The sequence below is a fragment of the Neoarius graeffei genome, chromosome 23, assembly GCF_027579695.1.
Source record: "Neoarius graeffei isolate fNeoGra1 chromosome 23, fNeoGra1.pri, whole genome shotgun sequence".
In the NCBI taxonomy this organism is placed as follows: domain Eukaryota; kingdom Metazoa; phylum Chordata; class Actinopteri; order Siluriformes; family Ariidae; genus Neoarius; species Neoarius graeffei.
In genome coordinates, this window is record NC_083591.1 from 57,631,770 (window position 1) to 57,650,032 (window position 18,263).

Below are 18,263 nucleotides of genomic sequence, written 5' to 3' on the forward strand. Positions count from 1 at the left end.
CTGCACACCCTTTTCAACCACTGGCTTTGGCTCCAAATTAAACAAGAATGGAATCTGGTCAATTTCAGCGAGTGGATGCCTCATGTCATTTCCAAGAGAAGAACAAACAGTTGCAAAAGCCGACGAGTCGCAATGTCACATAAACACGCTTTACATGTTTGACAAAGTACATTGTGAATGTCACTGTGGGTTTAAAATTATTCTGAGAGGAGGATACATGTTTATAGGGAGGCGAGGTTTAAAGCTTTGGGCCATGAGGAGTTCTTAATAACAAGTAGGGGAGAGGGTGTTGTGGACGAATGTCAGCGCAAATAAAGACACCACCACATGACTGGGGCAACTGCACCGCGGCGGCTCAGGGTTGCGTCAGTGGAGCATGACATGCTTCTATAAGACGTGAGAGAATGGATGTGGGGGTCTCAGGAGGTTTGGGTCAAATCCGTAAAGGCACTTTGGCAAATCTGCCAAAATAACACGAGACGGAGTCCTGATGCCAGAATGGGAAACGCTATACTGCTGGTATTTTTAATAACAGGATGGACAAAAAATAAATAAATAAAAAATATCAGCCTTTAAAGGGATTTCGAGTTTGGTGCTCCAACACATCTGCTGAAGCGTCTGTCTGAGCTGAGTGCGAGTCCATGTTAAGGGTCTTCTGGGGCCACTCCAATGAAATCAGATCCTCACAAAACCTAAACGGATGAGGAGCGCAAGGAGAATATTCCACTTTCACACAGATTCCCTGTAGGTAGAGTGATGGGAATGGACTTTCAGGTCTCACTCCGGTGGTCTTTTTCCATTTAAAACTTCACTCCGAATTAGACTCGTATCTCAGGGATTTAATATTGTAATACATGGTGATCACTGCCAAATGGGTTTTCCATATGGTGTGGATTGACAGAATCGCAGAAGAATTATTAAAAAACCTACCAACATCCTAAATAATTGTATTCTCATTTGGGAAAACTTCCAGCACTGCTTTGGTTAACACTTTGGTTAAGTCCTACAGTTCATGTCAGTGGAGGATTAATCTGTAATGGGGTCTTTTTCCTGTGAACTGATTGGCAGATTTACTGAAGTTCACGGTGATCCATGTAATTGCGAACAATCCAAACATGCTGAGGTGCTTCTTGCAGGTCAGAAGGATTGCACAGGTAGTCCAAAGACACATTTGTACTTTAAAACAAGCGCATGTTTTGCTTTTGAAGCAAACTTGACTTTTTTTCCCCCAAAATCAAACATGATATGGAAAGCAGAGGGACCTTTTTAAAAATGAAAAAAACAAACCCACAGAATTGAGCCTTCTAACATTTCTAGGAAATTCTACCAAAAAGTATTGATGGCGTTCTAAAAATGGTGTCAACCAACAGTTGCTGACTAATTATGGGATTTTGGTGGGTGGATGGAAGTACAGTATGTTGATTTTAATCCAGATGGACCCATAAACTTCAGATGGGTGCCAAATTAATAAAAGAAAACCACCAAGGGTGTTAGTAAGGTGTTTGGGCCACCACAAGCCACCAGAAAATCTTTAACCTGCCTCAGCATTGATTGTACACATCTCTGGAAGTGTATTGGTATGATGAACATGGTTCATCTGAAAGATCTCCCCTCAGTTGGTGTTTTGATGGTGGTAGTAGAGAGTACTGTTGGTGCCTAAAATGTTTTGTTATGGCCGGATTCTTGCCCGAACTGATAATCACATCATCAGTTTTTCTTTGGCTAATCAGACACAATGTACACCACCACCACACTTGCTGGAGCAGTTGGGGGTTAGGTGCCTTGCTCAAGGGCACTTGAGCCAGTCCTGATGGTTTAGGGAATCAAACCATTGACCTTTTGGTCCCAAAGCTGTTCCTCTAACCATCTGGCAATGGCTTCCCCCAAATACATCACTCCAAAATCTGCTATCAATGAGCAACTGGATTGAGATGTGACGGGTTTGAAGGCCATCATGATTTACATCATTTACATTTTCATCAAACTATTGAGTGAGCTCTGGATGGGAGCGGAGTCACTCTGGAAGATGCCCATGCATATCAGGATAAAGCAGATCATTCAGAAGAACTCTGGATTGACTTGCAATGACTGAGTGAACCCAAACCATGCCACAGCAGAACACAGCCAATGGTTTTTCCTTGAATTTGTCACCAGTTTGAAGCTCGTTGACATAAAATAGCAAGTTACGTATGTGCATTAAGAACGAAAATCCATTTCCATTTGTCATTTTTTAAATTTTATTTATTCTTACATCAACTGACAGCAGACAGCCCCACCTATGTGAGAGGCGATGGGAGGTGCTGGACATCATGCATGTTCTGGTTGACTCAATGATCTGGCAGTTGTTTTGACAGAAAGCTTTACACAACGTGTCCAGGTTTGTCGAAATGACTGATCAACCACTCTTCATCCTGCGGTCACTGCTGCGATGATGATCGGTCCATCAAAACGATGGGAAACCAGGCAAGACAGTAACGATGAAGAAGTCCACGCGTTAGAAGAATGTTCAGTTCTCGAAGTGCTGACAGAGATCGGGACATACGTTAGGAAGCACTTCATAATACTACATTACTGCATACATATCTTTGGCATGAGATTCAGATACTCTGTATCCAGCATTACACAGATCTCCAAACATAATAAATATGATACGCTTAGCCGAGTTTGACCTTTCTGCTCACTCTGGACAAATTTGCTTCTCTCTTTTGTGCGTGTGTACTGATATATTGATCACAAATCCAAGCATGGTCAAACTCGGCTAAGATTAAATACATTTCCCAAACCTTAAAAATGGCCAACATATTTATTATGCTGGTGAAGATAATTCTATAGATATACATTTCGAAGGAAATCACTTGCTTACATTTTGTTAACATGACACTGCAGCTTCTTTAGTGACAAACTGCAGTAATATCCCAAATTCCATTCATTTCCAGTCATACATACTCCAGACTTGTTGAGATGAAGCTCACACGAGCTGCAGATTTCCGTTAATTTCATGTGTCCTCGTAATTCCGCTACGGATTACATTTACACCTAAAATTACCAGCTTGTTGTAGACTGTGGTATATTTAAGTTATTCCACGAAATCGAGTCGTACGTGAGCTGATCGCTGACGAGGCGCGTAGCACCGAGTTGTCTATAATCCATGTACGACGAGGTTGAGTGGAATAACTGTTTTATTCTCTCCACATTCACTGGATTTTGAGAAACGGAGCATTTTTATTTTTTGCAAATTTGATAAATAAAAACTTTATACAAAACGTCCAACAAAATAATTTCCGCTCAGAATGCAAACAAACCGGCGAAATGACCGGAGCAATTTCTGAAAAATGTGATGATAATTCTTGAAAAAAAAAAAGATATGTTCTTACCATCAACTACTTTTCCATATTTTGTTGCTTTTTTATTTTTTGGGGTTTTGTTTTTGAGTAGTTTTTATTTCGTCCTCGGTTGGTTCAGCAACACGCTCAGCCCATTTTCTTCTTCTTTAGTTTTTTTTTTTGCCAGTTGGCAAACCAATTTAAAGGTGCATTCCTGTCACTGACTGGGCTGGAGTGTGGAGCAGGAGATACTGGGGAAAAAATATTCTTTTCTTTAGCTATTTCTGTTTCTTTTAAATACTTGATAAAGTGATATATCTGACTTGATGCCATTTTGTTTTTCTCTACTCACAGTATATGAGCTGATATCCTAGTTGTAGAGTAGCCAATCAGAGCGTGTGACTGCTCATATCCAGTGAATGTGGATAGAATAAACAGAAATTATCTGATTGCCTAGAAATTTGTATGAATTCTGATATTATAGGGTGAACAAATCATCAAACTGATTAGCGAGCTCAACCAGGTAAGTAAAAGCTCCAGTGTGCCGCCCAGTCCTAAGTTTTGGCCTAGAAGCCTAACTGATGAGGTGAAAAATGGTATCTAATGGAATGTAATAATTATACGTCAAGCCAGTTAGCGAACTAAGTGCTCTAAGAAAGCAGGTGATGATGCAACAAAAACTCAGCAACAGGGAGGGAGAAGGAAAAAAAAAATCAGCTTTGAGCTTCGCATGTAAAACAATTAGGGTCTGGCTAGCGTTTTTATTTTCTCGTCATTTTAAACAATGAGGAGCTGAAGAGAGTTAGCCTATGTATCAGTGTTGCGTTAGACACATTAGATGTCTCCAATTCCAAAACCGTTTGCATCCTGTGAGCGCTCATTAATCCGATCAGTAAAAATCAGCCTTTTCTGATCTGATGTGTGTAGTGCAGCAGGCAGTGCGATTGTTTTCTCTAAGCCAATAGAAAGTTGTTTTTTGAACAGATTTTCCAATTTAAATATTAATAGCCTAAACATGAAATCTGCTCGTCCTGATTTGTCGACCCCTGTATTAGTTTCCCGTTTCGGCTCTTCTAAAGTCTGCTTTTTATGTGACTTTTTCCTGGGGAAGTCCTCACATTTTTGGCTTGCTTGCCATGGGGTCCGGTCTGAATCTCTGTAAAGCGAAAATGTCTAAATGTGCAAAACTAAACAACAACAACAAAACAACTCCGAACAAAATAACGAATGATGTACTGGGGAAAAAAAATGGCGAGGTTCCTTTTCCCCTGACTGTGATTCATATAATGTTACATCCATTCTTCTAAAATACATACGGTAGCTTATGAAATTACAAAGAACAGCCGTGACATTTAGAAATTTGTAGAAATACAGACGACAACTTTTTTGAAAAGTACAAAGGAAAACAACCATCAACCTGGCAAAGCTGATCACGTTATCAAAAAAGTAAACATTTGTATTTTCAGGCATTTTGTATTCTGGACCTTTAACACCTTCAGCGAGACGCCGTACGACACACAGAGGCACGACACGAACAGCATGGCGGCTTGGCGTGACGAAGCTGTGAATTGTTCAATTCCAGTTTTAGATGATTTAGAGAGAGAGAGAGAGAATACAATATAATTAAAAAGGAAAAAAAAAAACCCAAATAATTAACATGTGAAAATAATTATAAAATACCAAACCTCCTATTAAACAGAGTAGAACATTAAAAATCCTCTCAAATTAAAGAGGGCTTCAATCATGTAATAAATAATAATTATTATTTAAAAAAAAAAAAAAAGAGGATAAACATCCATTCTTAATAATACACTTCATATCACTATCTGAAGGCTGACCTCTGACCTTCCAGTGACGAGGATGGCGTGGAGCGGACGAAAAAACAAAGGCGTGATGATAAAATAAAAACACTCAGACCTGGCAGAATGGACACAGTGAATACATTCAGGTTGTAGAGGAGAACCTTCTCCTCTGAAGAGGTACATTTGGCACAATCAGCCGAGCGCACTTTCTGCTCACCACCTCTCGGGTCTTTGATTATACTTGTAATCGAAGATGAGTTTGGAACCCGGGTCTCTCCAGATGTTCAGGATGCGATCCAGGTCAGAGGAAGCTCCTCGCTGACAAGGCACATACGCATTTTTCGTCATAGCATCACGTCCTTCTTTTCTACAGCTGCATCCGTACACCTTAATGTTCACTGGGTTTCCCAGCATCCTCGGGTTCTCGCTTCCACGCCGAGAAAATCAGATCCCTTTCGTCAAGTCTGTGATGACGCTGGCCTTCACAAGCTTCTGGAGAAACTCCTTCTCCTTGGAGATGTTGTGAGTCCATGACTGTCGGATAAACAGAGATTAAAAAAAAAAAAAAAAAGTGTTCAGACTCCTTTAAAAGGATATTTTGTCAATATCCTTATTAGTTAAATGAAATATTAATATACACATTTAGCCACAGAAGAGAGTTTAGCGTAACAACTGGATACTGATGCTAATCCTTGACAGAGGATATTTCTTATTCCGCAAACAGAGAAAACTACAGAATTGTAATTTTAAGAGGCCAATGTTTACATTTTACTTATCCTTCAAATAAGACGAGTAACGGCTGCTCATCAGAAACACTAAATTATAAATCTCATGATTGCTGTAAGATACCGATAAAACGGATCTGAACTCCTTACAAAATAATCACATATGCGAAAGAAAAACGAGACATGATGCAGATACGAGTAAACGTAAAACTAAATCATTGATTTTACAGTTTTAATTTGAACTTCATGTTCAAAATGCAACAAAATGGAAAATATATGTTAGCCATTAGCTGTGCACTTCCTCATCAGATTCTTCCTCTCCACGTTCTGTTTAAACCAGACATTTCCATCAATTCTGAGTGCTTATGGAACGCCACGTGAAAAGCGGGTTTGACATGATCAGGCTGTGGGTTTTCTAGTTTTTAAAGCCACGTTCAGGAAGTAAAAGGTTTAGATGTTTTAGAAGAAAGAGTGTTTTATATTCAGTCGCAGCTTTTGAAATGTCTTGATGACGAGGACGACAGTGGGGCAGGAAAAAAACAAAAAAAAACCCAGGAAAACCAGTATGATCAATGAGAAGAGTTACTATGACAACACCAGCGTAAACCATCTTACACACGGGCATGGGACACAACTGTACGATGGCGTCTTAGGGCCATGGTAGGTAAAATAAAATAAAATAAAAAATAAAATATGGAACTGAGGGAGGGTGTAATATTCTGAGAAAAAATAAGCTCAGATGGTTTTGAAATTAAAGTCATAAGTTTAAATTAAATAAATAAATAAATAAATAACAATCCCCCCCCGACTTTTGGAGTTTAAAAAATAAAATAAAATCACAAATTTGCAAGGGAAAAACAAAACAAAACAAAAAACCCAAACAAACAATTCTCTAAGACAATGATATGCTTCCTGGCTGCAGTGCATTCTGGGAAATGTAGTTGAAAATCTTTTCACGCTTTTATATTACACAATCAAGGGGGAAAGACTGCATGTCCTATAACTCTTGGCTCAGCCGTGGCCTCGGTTTTGTGATGATGCTATTTTTCTAATTTTTTTTCCTCACAAATTTACGACTCTAGAGTCTCACAGACTACACAGGTTTTTTTCTTGTAAATTTATGACTTTAATTTTGGAAATTCTGTGCTTTTTCCTCTGAACATAACCCCCTTTCCCTAACTCTGTATTTCTTTTTCTTTACTACTACAATGGCCCAGTATGCCGTTGTATGATTGGGTGGTTATTGCAAAATGAGCTAAAATTATTTTTAGAGAGCATGCCCGGACCTGGTGAAGATTGAGATCCGGCTCTTCTCAAGTCAAGTCAAGTCAAGGCCTCTCCACACCAATCCCAACTGGGCCACAGACCACCTAAACATTCGCATGTCTGCCACAATATGTTCTTCCACCAAATATTTCAGCCAACTGTAGTGAAAGGAGTTCATGATTCTTGTTAAAAAGTGAGATCTCCGGCTGGGTCTGAGCTCCGGAAACCCACAGCCGTGAAGCCCAAGGCTTTGACACTCACAGCTGAAACCAGAACCTCAGAGTCCTGTTCAGGGCCCTGAAGCTGTGTGGGAAGGTCCTGGTTTCATAAGGAATCATGCTGATCGGTTGGTCAAGCCTCTCGTCTGGGTCCTTGGGCCCATTTAGAGTACTGTATCTACAGCAACGTGAGCAAATCCAAGAGCATGGTTTCAATCTTTGAACGGAATCAAATCAAATCAAATCAAATCAAATCAAATCAATGCAGACGTCCAAGTCTCCACAGGATCGTACGGCTTGGAGAGAAAACACCAAGAGGGTTGGAATGATCAGACTTTCGGATGCGTCTATAGATAGAGAAACGACTTCTCTTTTGCTCGAAGGAAGGGAGGGAGGGCTGCACACTGTCCAGGGGTAACTGCACTCGCAATGAGTCACTTGATAAACAAGATGTACTTAAACAGCACAGGATCCTAACAAATGTCACGAAAAATGCAAAGAAGGTTTCTGTTATTGTCAGGTTACTCACCCAGTGTTTGGTTAGACATGGTACAAAGTCAATTGTGGACCAAATCTGACTCAGAGCTTGCATAATATAACTATTGACCAATCTGGGCATTGAATTACACGGGCTAGTCCGGACAGGCAAAAGATGCTTTTTTGTCATTTTAAAAACGAGTAAGTACAGTATTAGTACGTCGGTTCAGTGATGTTCTTGACATCAGATGGGTGTTGGAGGAGGAAGTCAACACTGTCAGTGCATTAACCACCAAATTCGACACTTTACGAGTCCTGTACAACCGAGCCAAATGGCGGAAAGGAATTTTACGGCAAGTACAAAAACAGGGTATCTTAATCAGGGCTGGGCTTGGGGGGGACACACAAAAAAAACAATACCGTAGCAAATATGAGACAGGAAAAGAATCCGGTTGTAGTCAGCTAATTATACTGTTGCTCCACTCTTCCATTTATTGCACAGTTAAACAAGAGGAGGTCAGATAAAGGTCTGCACTTCAAAAGCAAGTGTGACCCACCTGTTCAAATATTACATGGAAATTAAACTGACGTAGAGTGTCTCATTATTCACGTCGCTGAAAGCTGGGAAGAAAAAAAAAAGTCATACCTCTTTGATGGCAGACATTTTGATTGCCTCATAGTAGTGCAAAGGTGCGTGAGGGGTGTTCATGTCGTAGCCGAATCCAGCAACAGCAACCTCATCACAGTTATGCAGGGCCATTGTTATAGCAACAGTACCAAGTGTTGGGATGTTCTGTGGAAACAAGTAGGATTTGAATTTTGGAGCCAACAACAGATCTATAAGAGTCTTTCCTGGATTTCCAGTAAATATGCTGATGGTGCTCAGCGACGGTGCAAACTTAGCTCAAGTTATTCAAAAGATTTGTTTGAAACGATTAAAAGCACTTGTTGGCTGTGTTGTGTGGCAAAAAGTACCAGACTCTTCCACAAAAGCTAGAAGTCTGGCTGGTAAGACTAACAACCCACCAGCTTAGATTAAACCTGAACCCGTAACTCTTGCACAAATCACTTGTCTAAGGTAGAAACTGGAGTACGGCTATATACAGGGTTTAACAGTCACCACCAGATGCATTTAAAACTGCTTCCAGGTTCCTCATCAGTATCATTGGTGTTCCACAAGGTTCTGTCTTGGGTCCACTGCTTTTTTCTCTATATATGTTACCTCTGGGCGATATTATTCGTAAACATTGTATTAGTTTCCACTGTTATGCTGATGACACACAGTTGTATGTCTCTGCAAAACCTGATGAGAGACACCAGCTTAATAGAATTGAGGAATGTGTTAAGGACATTAGACACTGGATGCTCGTTAATTTCCTTCTGCTTAACTCTGACAAGACTGAAGTACTTGTGCTAGGACCACATACAGCTAGAAGTAAGTTTTCTGATGACACAGTAACTCTGGATGGCCTTTCTGTTTCTTCACGTGCAGCAGTAAAAGACCTCGGAGTGATTATTGACCCCAGTCTTTCATTCGAAACTCACATTGATAACATCACCCGGATAGCTTTCTTTCATCTCAGAAATATTGCAAAGATAAGAAATTTAATGTCATTGCATGATGCAGAAAAACTAGTTCATGCTTTCGTTACCTCCAGGTTGGATTATTGTAATGCCTTACTGTCTGGATGTTCCAATAAGTGCATAAACAAGCTCCAGTTAGTTCAAAATGCCGCAGCAAGAGTCCTTACTAGAACTAGAAAATATGACCACATCACGCCTGTCTTATCCACACTGCATTGGCTCCCAATCAAATTTCGTATTGATTATAAAATACTACTATTGACCTTTAAAGCACTAAATGGTCTCGCACCACAGTACCTGAGTGAACTTCTGCTCCTCTATGACCCGCCACGCCTACTTAGATCAAAAGGTGCAGGCTATCTGCTGGTACCTCGTATATTGAAGGCTACATCAGGGGGCAGAGCCTTTTCTTACAAAGCCCCACTGTTATGGAACAGCCTTCCAAGTAATGTTCGGGAATCAGACACAGTCTCAGCATTTAAGTCTAGGCTGAAAACATATCTGTTTAGTCAAGCCTTTTGTTAATGGTGTTTATGAGGTAAAGGTGTAGATCTGGAGGGTCCTCAGACATAGAGTGTTTTGGTAAACTGGGATGTATGGATGCTGTCAGTCCCCACTCGCTTGCTCACTCGAGTTTGTTGACGGTGCAGTGGCTGGCTGCTTTATGTCCCGGGGCTCCCTCATGCCTGTGTTACCTTCTGGCTCTCTCCTTTTAGTTATGCTGTCATAGTTAGTTGCCGGAGTCCCTGCTTGTACTCGGTGCAATATGTATACTGTTCCTACTTATTCAGGTGACATTGGGCATACCTAACCACCTGTGTTTTCTTTCTCTCTCCCCCCCCCCACCCACCCCCCACCCCAAATCTGTCCCTCTGAGTTACATGGAGTCAACAGGAAATCTTTTGGTGGAGACGGTGGGGACCTCGACTGGCTATCGTAGCCTGCAGGGAATCGGCCGTCAGACATTCTGTCGCATGTCCCAGACCCGGTGAAATGTAACTGAATTGTCTTGGCCAGGCCTAAGAGTCCCATCTGCATCTCATCATTGCTGAGGAGTGTGCTCCCATCACCCAATCAAGCATCCAGCCAGAGCAGGGCATACCTAACAACGTGTTCCCCCCCCCCATCTGTCCCTCTGAGTTACATGTTGATCCTGGGATTGAGATGCTGGCCTCTTCTGCCCCTCGGACCTGCTTGATCCATCCTGGTGCCCTGTGTCTGGTCGGAGTTTTATCGCCCCACTCCTGTGAAGGACGGCCCCATGAGGACAGTTGAGGGTTATACCTGTTAAAACTGTTAATATTATAGTCAGGCTGTCTGTTGTTGCCCAAATGAGGATGGGTTCCCTTTTGAGTCTGGTTCCTCTCGAGGTTTCTTCCTCATGTCGTCTGAGGGAGTTTTTCCTTGCCACCGTCGCCACAGGCTTGCTCATTGGGGATAGATTAGGGATAAAATTAGCTCATGTTTTAAGTCGTTCAAATTCTGTAAAGCTGCTTTGCGACAATGTTTATTGTTAAAAGCGCTGTACAAATAAACTTGATTTGATTTGATTTGATATCATAAAACACTGTATAGATGCATACCAGCGTCTTTTAACATACACTACCGCTCAAAAGTTTGGGGTCACCCAGACAATTTTGTGTTTTCCATGAAAAGTCACACTTTTATTTACCACCATAAGTTGTAAAATGAATAGAAAATATAGTCAAGACATTTTTCTGGCCATTTTGAGCATTTAATCGACCCCACAAATGTGATGCTCCAGAAACTCAGGCTACATCCACACAACAACGGCAACGAGATGTTATTAAAAAAAAATATCGCGTCCACATGGGCAACGGATCAGTAAAATATCAGGTCCATATGGCAACGCAACGCTTGCTGAAAACGATGCAATACACATGCCACACCTCTAGGTGCGCTGTAAGACGGTCCCATCGGAGACACCAGGACAATAGAAGAAGTAAGGACGCATGCTCATAAACTATTATGCGCGAGACTTCATATTAGCCACAAAGTCAGAAAAATCTGTTCGTAAAATTACGTTATAATGACCAAATACAATGAAAAGTATTTTTCCAGTCTCACCTCTGAAAGATAATCCCATGTGATCTCGTTTGGACGGTAAACCTGTTGGTACAGTTAAACGCAGCACATGAATGAGGCATCTTTATTCTCCGCTTTGCCCCATCCAATATGGCGGCGAGGATGATGTATGATTCTACACGGAAGGCAGCGTCTTTAATGGTCCGGAATAAATTGAATGCTACACGTTGATGGATTAATTTGCTCTTCTACGCCCTTTTTGAGGAATGTATTGTAGGACTTAAACCAACATCTGAAGAGGTGAGATCGCTCCTTTTTTTCCCTATTTTTGCTGGCGGGATTGACTCTGCCCTAAGGGCTATTCTCTCTCTCTCTCTGACTTTGCACCATTACACAATAAATATTCACAGTGAAAATATTTTGTAAGCGCGTTTCATGAACCAAGTTATAGGATTTGTTGACAACTCGCATCGAGTTCGTTACACTTCTACCCGGCGTGAAGCACTGACAGTCATGTGGTTGTGACGTCATCGTAAACAAATCCGTTCTACTCATCCAGACGACTTCGCAACGGCGCCGTTGCCAGATCTTTCCACTCTGGAACCCGTTCTCAAAAGATTTCGTTTTGGAGCACCCAAAACGCCGGTGCCGTGTGGACGCCAGGCCGAAATGATAAACAATTTTATCAGATTCACCTGAATCCGTTGCCGTGTGGACAGGGCCTCAATCTGCTCAAAGGAAGGTCAGTTTTATAGCTTCTCTAAAGAGCTCAACTGTTTTCAGCTGTGCTAACATGATTGTACAAGGGTTTTCTAATCATCCATTAGCCTTCTGAGGCAATGAGCAAACACATTGTACCATTAGAACACTGGAGTGATAGTTGCTGGAAATGGGCCTCTATACACCTATGGAGATATTGCACCAGAGTGTAGAGTGTATTTCTGATTAGTTTAAAGTGATCTTCATTGAAAAGAACAGTGCTTTTCTTTCAAAAATAAGGACATTTCAAAGTGACCCCAAACTTTTGAACGGTAGTGCACAACACGGCTATGCTAACTGGTGCAGGAGAACATTAAGTGTTTTACAATCACTTTATAGTAATCATTACCGTTAAAATTGTTGTAAAGTGCGATATTTTTCCACATGATTATAGTCCTATTTAATCGATTTTGGTGGAAAGTGTAACTTTATCAGTGGCATCCTTAACAAATCTCATTAACTGATAAACTACACATTTATCTAATGTGGAGGTTTTATTTCAGACCTCTGAACTCAAAACATTCTCCATTTCAAGAAAAAGAAGATGAGACTACCAAGGGGTGGGGCTTCCAGGGTTGTAAGTTAATATCAGAGAGTTCAAAATCCCTACACAACTATCAGTCATTCATACATGTCAACCTATATGGAATGTGCGTATTTTATACGGATTTGATTCAATAAACGTAGTATACGGGTGTATAAATAAAGTTATACGGATTCTTTAAAAAAACTTCAATATTTATTTAGAGCTATAATCAATTCCCACGATGATAAAAGAGCGCATAACATTTACAAATGTACTGTACACCACAGACAGCCAGTAAAGAGTCTTATGAAATCGCACGTTATCTTGTGGTAGCGAGACTTCGTTCCACTTTTGATCATGCGCACACCGCATTGCGAGAATCCCGCCAACCGGGAAGTCATAGACATATAAACATAGACGCCGCCTTCTGCGTAGAATCGTACGTCATCCTCGCCGCCATATTGGATGTGGCAAAGTGGAGATTCTTCAACCGTCTCTGGTATAGCGTCTAGACAGTAGCCGAGAATAAAGATGCCTCATTCATGTGCTGCGTTTAACTGTACCAACAGGTTTACCGTCCAAACGAGATCACATGGGATTACCTTTCACAGGTGAGACTGGAAAAATACTTTTCATTGTATTTGGTCATTATAACGTAATTTTACGAACAGATTTTTCTGACTTTGTGGCTAATAGGAAGTCTCGCGCATAATAGCCGCTCGGTGAAACCTGTCTCCAAACAACGAAGTATTTCCTTCGTAACTACGCTGATAACACTTTGTGTTTTTGTCAAACATTGGAGCTTTGTATTCATTCTGAAGGTTTATTGTTATTTGAATAAAAAGTAACTGGGATATATCATTGTTAATTATCATTCAAATTTTAGGTAAATTATTTTAATTTGCATCTTATACGGATTTTATAAGGGAAATACGGATTTTGGAGGTTGGTTATACAGGTTTGATTGACCAAAGGTTGACATGTATGGTCATTCCAGATTCACATGTTAATTGACTCATTTACTGCTTTTTATTGGGTGGAAAAAAGAAGATTGGTGTTTTTGTGCATTTTTGAGTAATAACTCGCAGTAGCGTACTCCAAGTTCCTACACAAAATGTGTAAAGCTTGACAGGTTTGTAAAGCATATCACGAGTTCACAAAGCTAAGTGCTTGGTTTGGTTTCTTCCCATCCCCTGAGTGCATATGAGGGAACCTGGCTTTGTTCAAGCCAGCAATTGTTAACTCATCTTGAGCCGCCCCCCTGCCCATGATACGCCAATTTTCAGAAGACAGGCAGACCTCCACTTCCTTGTCTCCCAGGGGTGGGTAACCATTCAAAATCATTAGCTTGCAACAGCCTGGGGTATGATTTACACAGGCCCACACATACACAATCAGGAATAAGATTTGGGCAGCATGCCCATCCCCAGCAGGTGAGTGTTAGGAAGACTCAGAGAGGGGGAAGGATGTATCTAAGTGTCCCGCCTTGATCAGTACCGTATGGGACAGCTTCCCTCCTACCCGCACACCCTGAGGGGCCCAGTGGGGCAGCTCCACATGCTCTGCACATGTTTCTGCAGTTCAAAGAGGGCGCTGATCTTCCTAAGGTGGGCAACATCAATACGCTCCAATATTGCGTTTGCGCATTCCAGAAAGACCTGATGGCTGACAGTTTTATCAAGCATATCTTAGGGTTTCTCGAGAAACAAACCAGGACAGCCTTCATAAATGGAAGCTTGTATACGTCTCCTTTCCTGAATTGGAGTGTCTTGTTCCCTTGAGTTCCTAGCTGGATAAATTTTTTTTTTTATAACCCTTGTCTTGGAGACACGAGGGATGTAAAACACACTTCTTTTATGACTTCCCGGTTAGGCTGCTAGTCCTGGACCGCCCCTGAAGACTATGTACTATATCTGAGCAATGCACATGTTTACTTATTGTAAAGTCTTCAGAAACAGAGCCAAAGAGACGAGTAGAGGCAGAGATCACAACCAGATGACACAAAATAGCAGGCATTTCCTACATACCCATGGTGTGTCTGACTTTCAGAATGCCCAAGAATGCTAAAGGATAAGATGAAATATAACATCTCCACATCTGTCTTACCAAGATCATCTCATGTAAGTGGTTGGCCAATACCTAGATGAGCCTTTCAAATAAAATTAACTCAGTTTTATAATTTTGTTTTACCCTTAAGTACAAAATTCTTGAGCAACAAAGTGTAAAATAAGCAGTGAATGACCTGGCCTGCTTTGGAGACCATTTCTGGGCTTTAGTTGTCCCTATCTGAAGGATTAGGCATGCTGTGTTTGACCTATAGTCACCTTTGAGGTAATTACAATCCATTTGAGGAAACATGCGCCCAGGGCTTCCTGTGACCCCCATTTCCATAAAATTGGCTTTAAGGGGCACACTGCCATTTTGGTTCAAAAAGTACAAATCCACCCAAATGGACCCTCAACAGTGCAGGAAGGTCAAGTTCTTCTCCAAAACTTGGGGTTAATATCTTTTAAAGTAAGGAATCAATATAATTTGAGAGGTTGCACATGAAGACCATGAACTGATTTTTTTTAAACGAATAATTTGTGAAATCTTTCTGGAACTGACTTATGATTTTCTCTCAGTTTCTGGACTAAGATTTAAGAAAGATACCCATTACCTGCACATCAGATTTTGAGACCAGGTATTTAATAATCTTCACTATAATACAATTTCCAAACAATTTTGTTTTTGCTCTGCTTGAGATTACAATCAGATTGGCACTTACCCCTTTACCCATGAGGCCATTGTTCAGTGGCAGGCCAATGAACTGGAATGCAGCTTCTTGGATGAAGTACGGGTTGAGAATTCTCATCTCGGAGGGTTCCCTGGGCACATACTGGGCCACAGACTTCCAAAAGCCCTCTGAACCTTGCTGAAAAGCCAAAGACCAAAAGACACCATATTTAGACAGGTTTTTATTAAGACTGACGCAAGTGCTGAATACAAAATGAGCCAAATCAACACCTTTTGTCAAGATGGTCATTATTAAAATTAGAATTCTTTCATAAAAGGTTCAATACGTGAAATTTTCTTCCATAAACATGAGGAAACATGTCAAACATGCCATCACTGCATACCGTTAGTGCACAAGGACATGACCGGAGGCCGGTCGTGGGGACGGATTTCATTAAAAGTGAGGCAGCTCATCCATGTTGGACAGGCCCACAGGAAATAGACGAATGAGATCCTGACCTCCACGGGTGTTCAAGGATCTGCAGCAGCCCCCAGGTTGATACCAATTACTCAGGAGTCTGGCCAAGTGGCGCAGCTGAGCAATTATTCAATCGGCAGCCTCACATTGAGATCATCAAGCATTAGTGCTGCTAACACCGGGCTCAGCAGAGCTGCAACAGGGATGGTGGCTGAGCGCCAGCTGGGTCATCCGATTTAATGGGAGTCACCTGTTCAAATAAGGAGACACTGCCTTTGATATTGTCAAATAATAGGAGCAGCCATTGAGCTCGGCAAATGGCTTTGAACAAAAAACACCGCCCCAGTGCAAGCCACAGCAAGAACATATCATTTCTCCTGTCAACAAAGGGGGTTTGGCTTACGAAGCAGCACAACACAAAGTCTGCGGAATGCTGCAAAATCAAACAGGTGCATGAGCATGTGCAGGGAAGAAAAAAAAAAAAACACCTTGCATAATAAATGGCAAAGCCAGATCATGTTCAACACTACCTGGCCAGAAATACACAGCCATCAAGGCAAATATGCAGGCGGTCGTTTTGGGTTACGCTTCTTCGCTATCCAGGATCTTCCTAAAGAACTGTGAGTCGGAAAAAGTATTCTGCACAAAGGTGATACGTAGGCCTCGTAATGGCATCTGAAATCTGACCCAAGAGGTGTTTGGTATAAAGTGAGAAATGGGTTGTCTGAAGATGGATAATGCAGGATGTCACAGATTGATTCCTTTACAATCACTCAGGCATGACGGCATTCCTCTGGGAGCTGCTTACATTCCTTCTTAAGGAATGGCCATGCAAACAGATCGGGAGTCTGCTGGGGAAGAGATGCTTCTTCTTCTAATACTGATATGTATTCGGTGTCACCGAAAGTGCACTGGTGGACCAATTATTTTTCTGACATTCTGAGCATTCCTTACGTAAACCAATGTATTACTTCTTGTTTTTAACACAAGATGTTTCGAGCCACTTTAAGCCCTTTCAGACACGCAAGTACATGTGGACAACCAAATATACTTCTGATCCAACATGGCAACAAATCAGACTTTGTACAGATCCTAAAGAAAATGATTGATGTAGAAAGTAGTAATATATTGACATGGAGACCAAGTAACTGGATCTGTTGACTGTCCATGGAGCAATACTCCATTTGTCATGACTTCCTCCATGACAATTATTTTCATTCAGAGTCTGGTTCATGTTACATCCCCAGCAGTGTTATACGTGGCCATTCTAAACATAGTGCTGTTGTTCAATCCTCTTCTAGTCCTGCATGGCTCTAGTCCAAACACACCTCTTACACCCTTCGGGGAACCACAACCAGCCAAATGACTGGAGAAAGGAGGAGAGTGAGAGACTCTGAATGATCACTTCTCCTCTCTAAACCACATTTCTCTTTCAGCAAAGGGTTTGCCAACAACCAGTTCTCTCCTCAAAATGAGGGTACCACTGTAACCAATCCATCCAATAAAGCAGCAGGTGATAGAAAGTTTGCCGTTTCTGCTCATACTCCAGTGAGCCCTTAACGAGCTTCCAGCATGGCCGTCAAGTGTTAAATCACCCCATAAAAATCACAGGCCTCATCGCAAACCTTCCCCTCACTGAGAACAAGTCATCAGGGAAAGAGTCGATGCAAGTGCACATTTACACGGAGGAACAGGAGTGCTCGATTTCTAGCCAACAGAATTTATGGAAAATAAGGAAAAGATCTGCTGGAAAAATCAGATCTCCTTTTAGCATTGGATTAAAAAGGAGCTAACAAGCAGCAGAAAAAATTAGCCTCAATGAAGCTGTAGCTCATATCTGCCAAGAAGATACAGTAAATATGACAGGTGGCTCCACCATTGACAACTTTTATGCACACCCACCTGGGGAAAATTGTATGCGAGTTTGATCGAAATCCGATCAATCCTGTAGGAGGAGTAGCGATTTTTGTAAATTGTGGATGGATGATGACGATCGCATAAGCTCATCCGGCCTGGCCTGTGGCTGGATGAGCTAAAAAAAAAATGGTTTGATAAAAGATGGATATAACATGCTGGAGAAGAAAAAGACTGGACAGCCTTGAACTGAGGTATGAAATGTGGGTTAAATATACGCTGCCTTTGACTTAACTCAGAAGTGGGAAGTCTGAATGCAGAATGATGACGTCAAACCCTGAACTAGGGGTGGAAGAGACCTTCACAACTTTCTGAATAGGAATTCCAGAGGTCAGAAATTCCGAGTTGTTGAATGCAGGTTGGGGCGGCACGGTGGTGTAGTGGTTAGCACTGTCACCTCGCAGCAAGAAGGTCCGGGTTCGAGCCCCGG

At 41.5% G+C, this 18,263-nt stretch overlaps 1 protein-coding gene across 8 annotated transcripts in view; it reads right to left on the reverse strand.

The window, feature by feature from the left end:
- Nucleotides 1–2,219: 2,219 nt before the first annotated feature.
- st3gal3b (ST3 beta-galactoside alpha-2,3-sialyltransferase 3b) overlaps nucleotides 2,220–18,263 on the reverse strand; it is a 131,545-nt gene continuing 115,501 nt past the window's right edge. For all 8 annotated transcript variants that reach the window (XM_060906530.1, XM_060906528.1, XM_060906529.1 and 5 more), the window contains 3 exons: nucleotides 15,494–15,640; nucleotides 8,458–8,604; nucleotides 2,220–5,659 (listed from right to left, as the gene is read on the reverse strand). In XM_060906530.1, coding sequence (XP_060762513.1) covers nucleotides 5,570–5,659; nucleotides 8,458–8,604; nucleotides 15,494–15,640 — 384 coding nt within the window. In that variant the 3' untranslated portion in view covers nucleotides 2,220–5,569. The remainder of the gene's footprint in view (nucleotides 5,660–8,457; nucleotides 8,605–15,493; nucleotides 15,641–18,263) is intronic.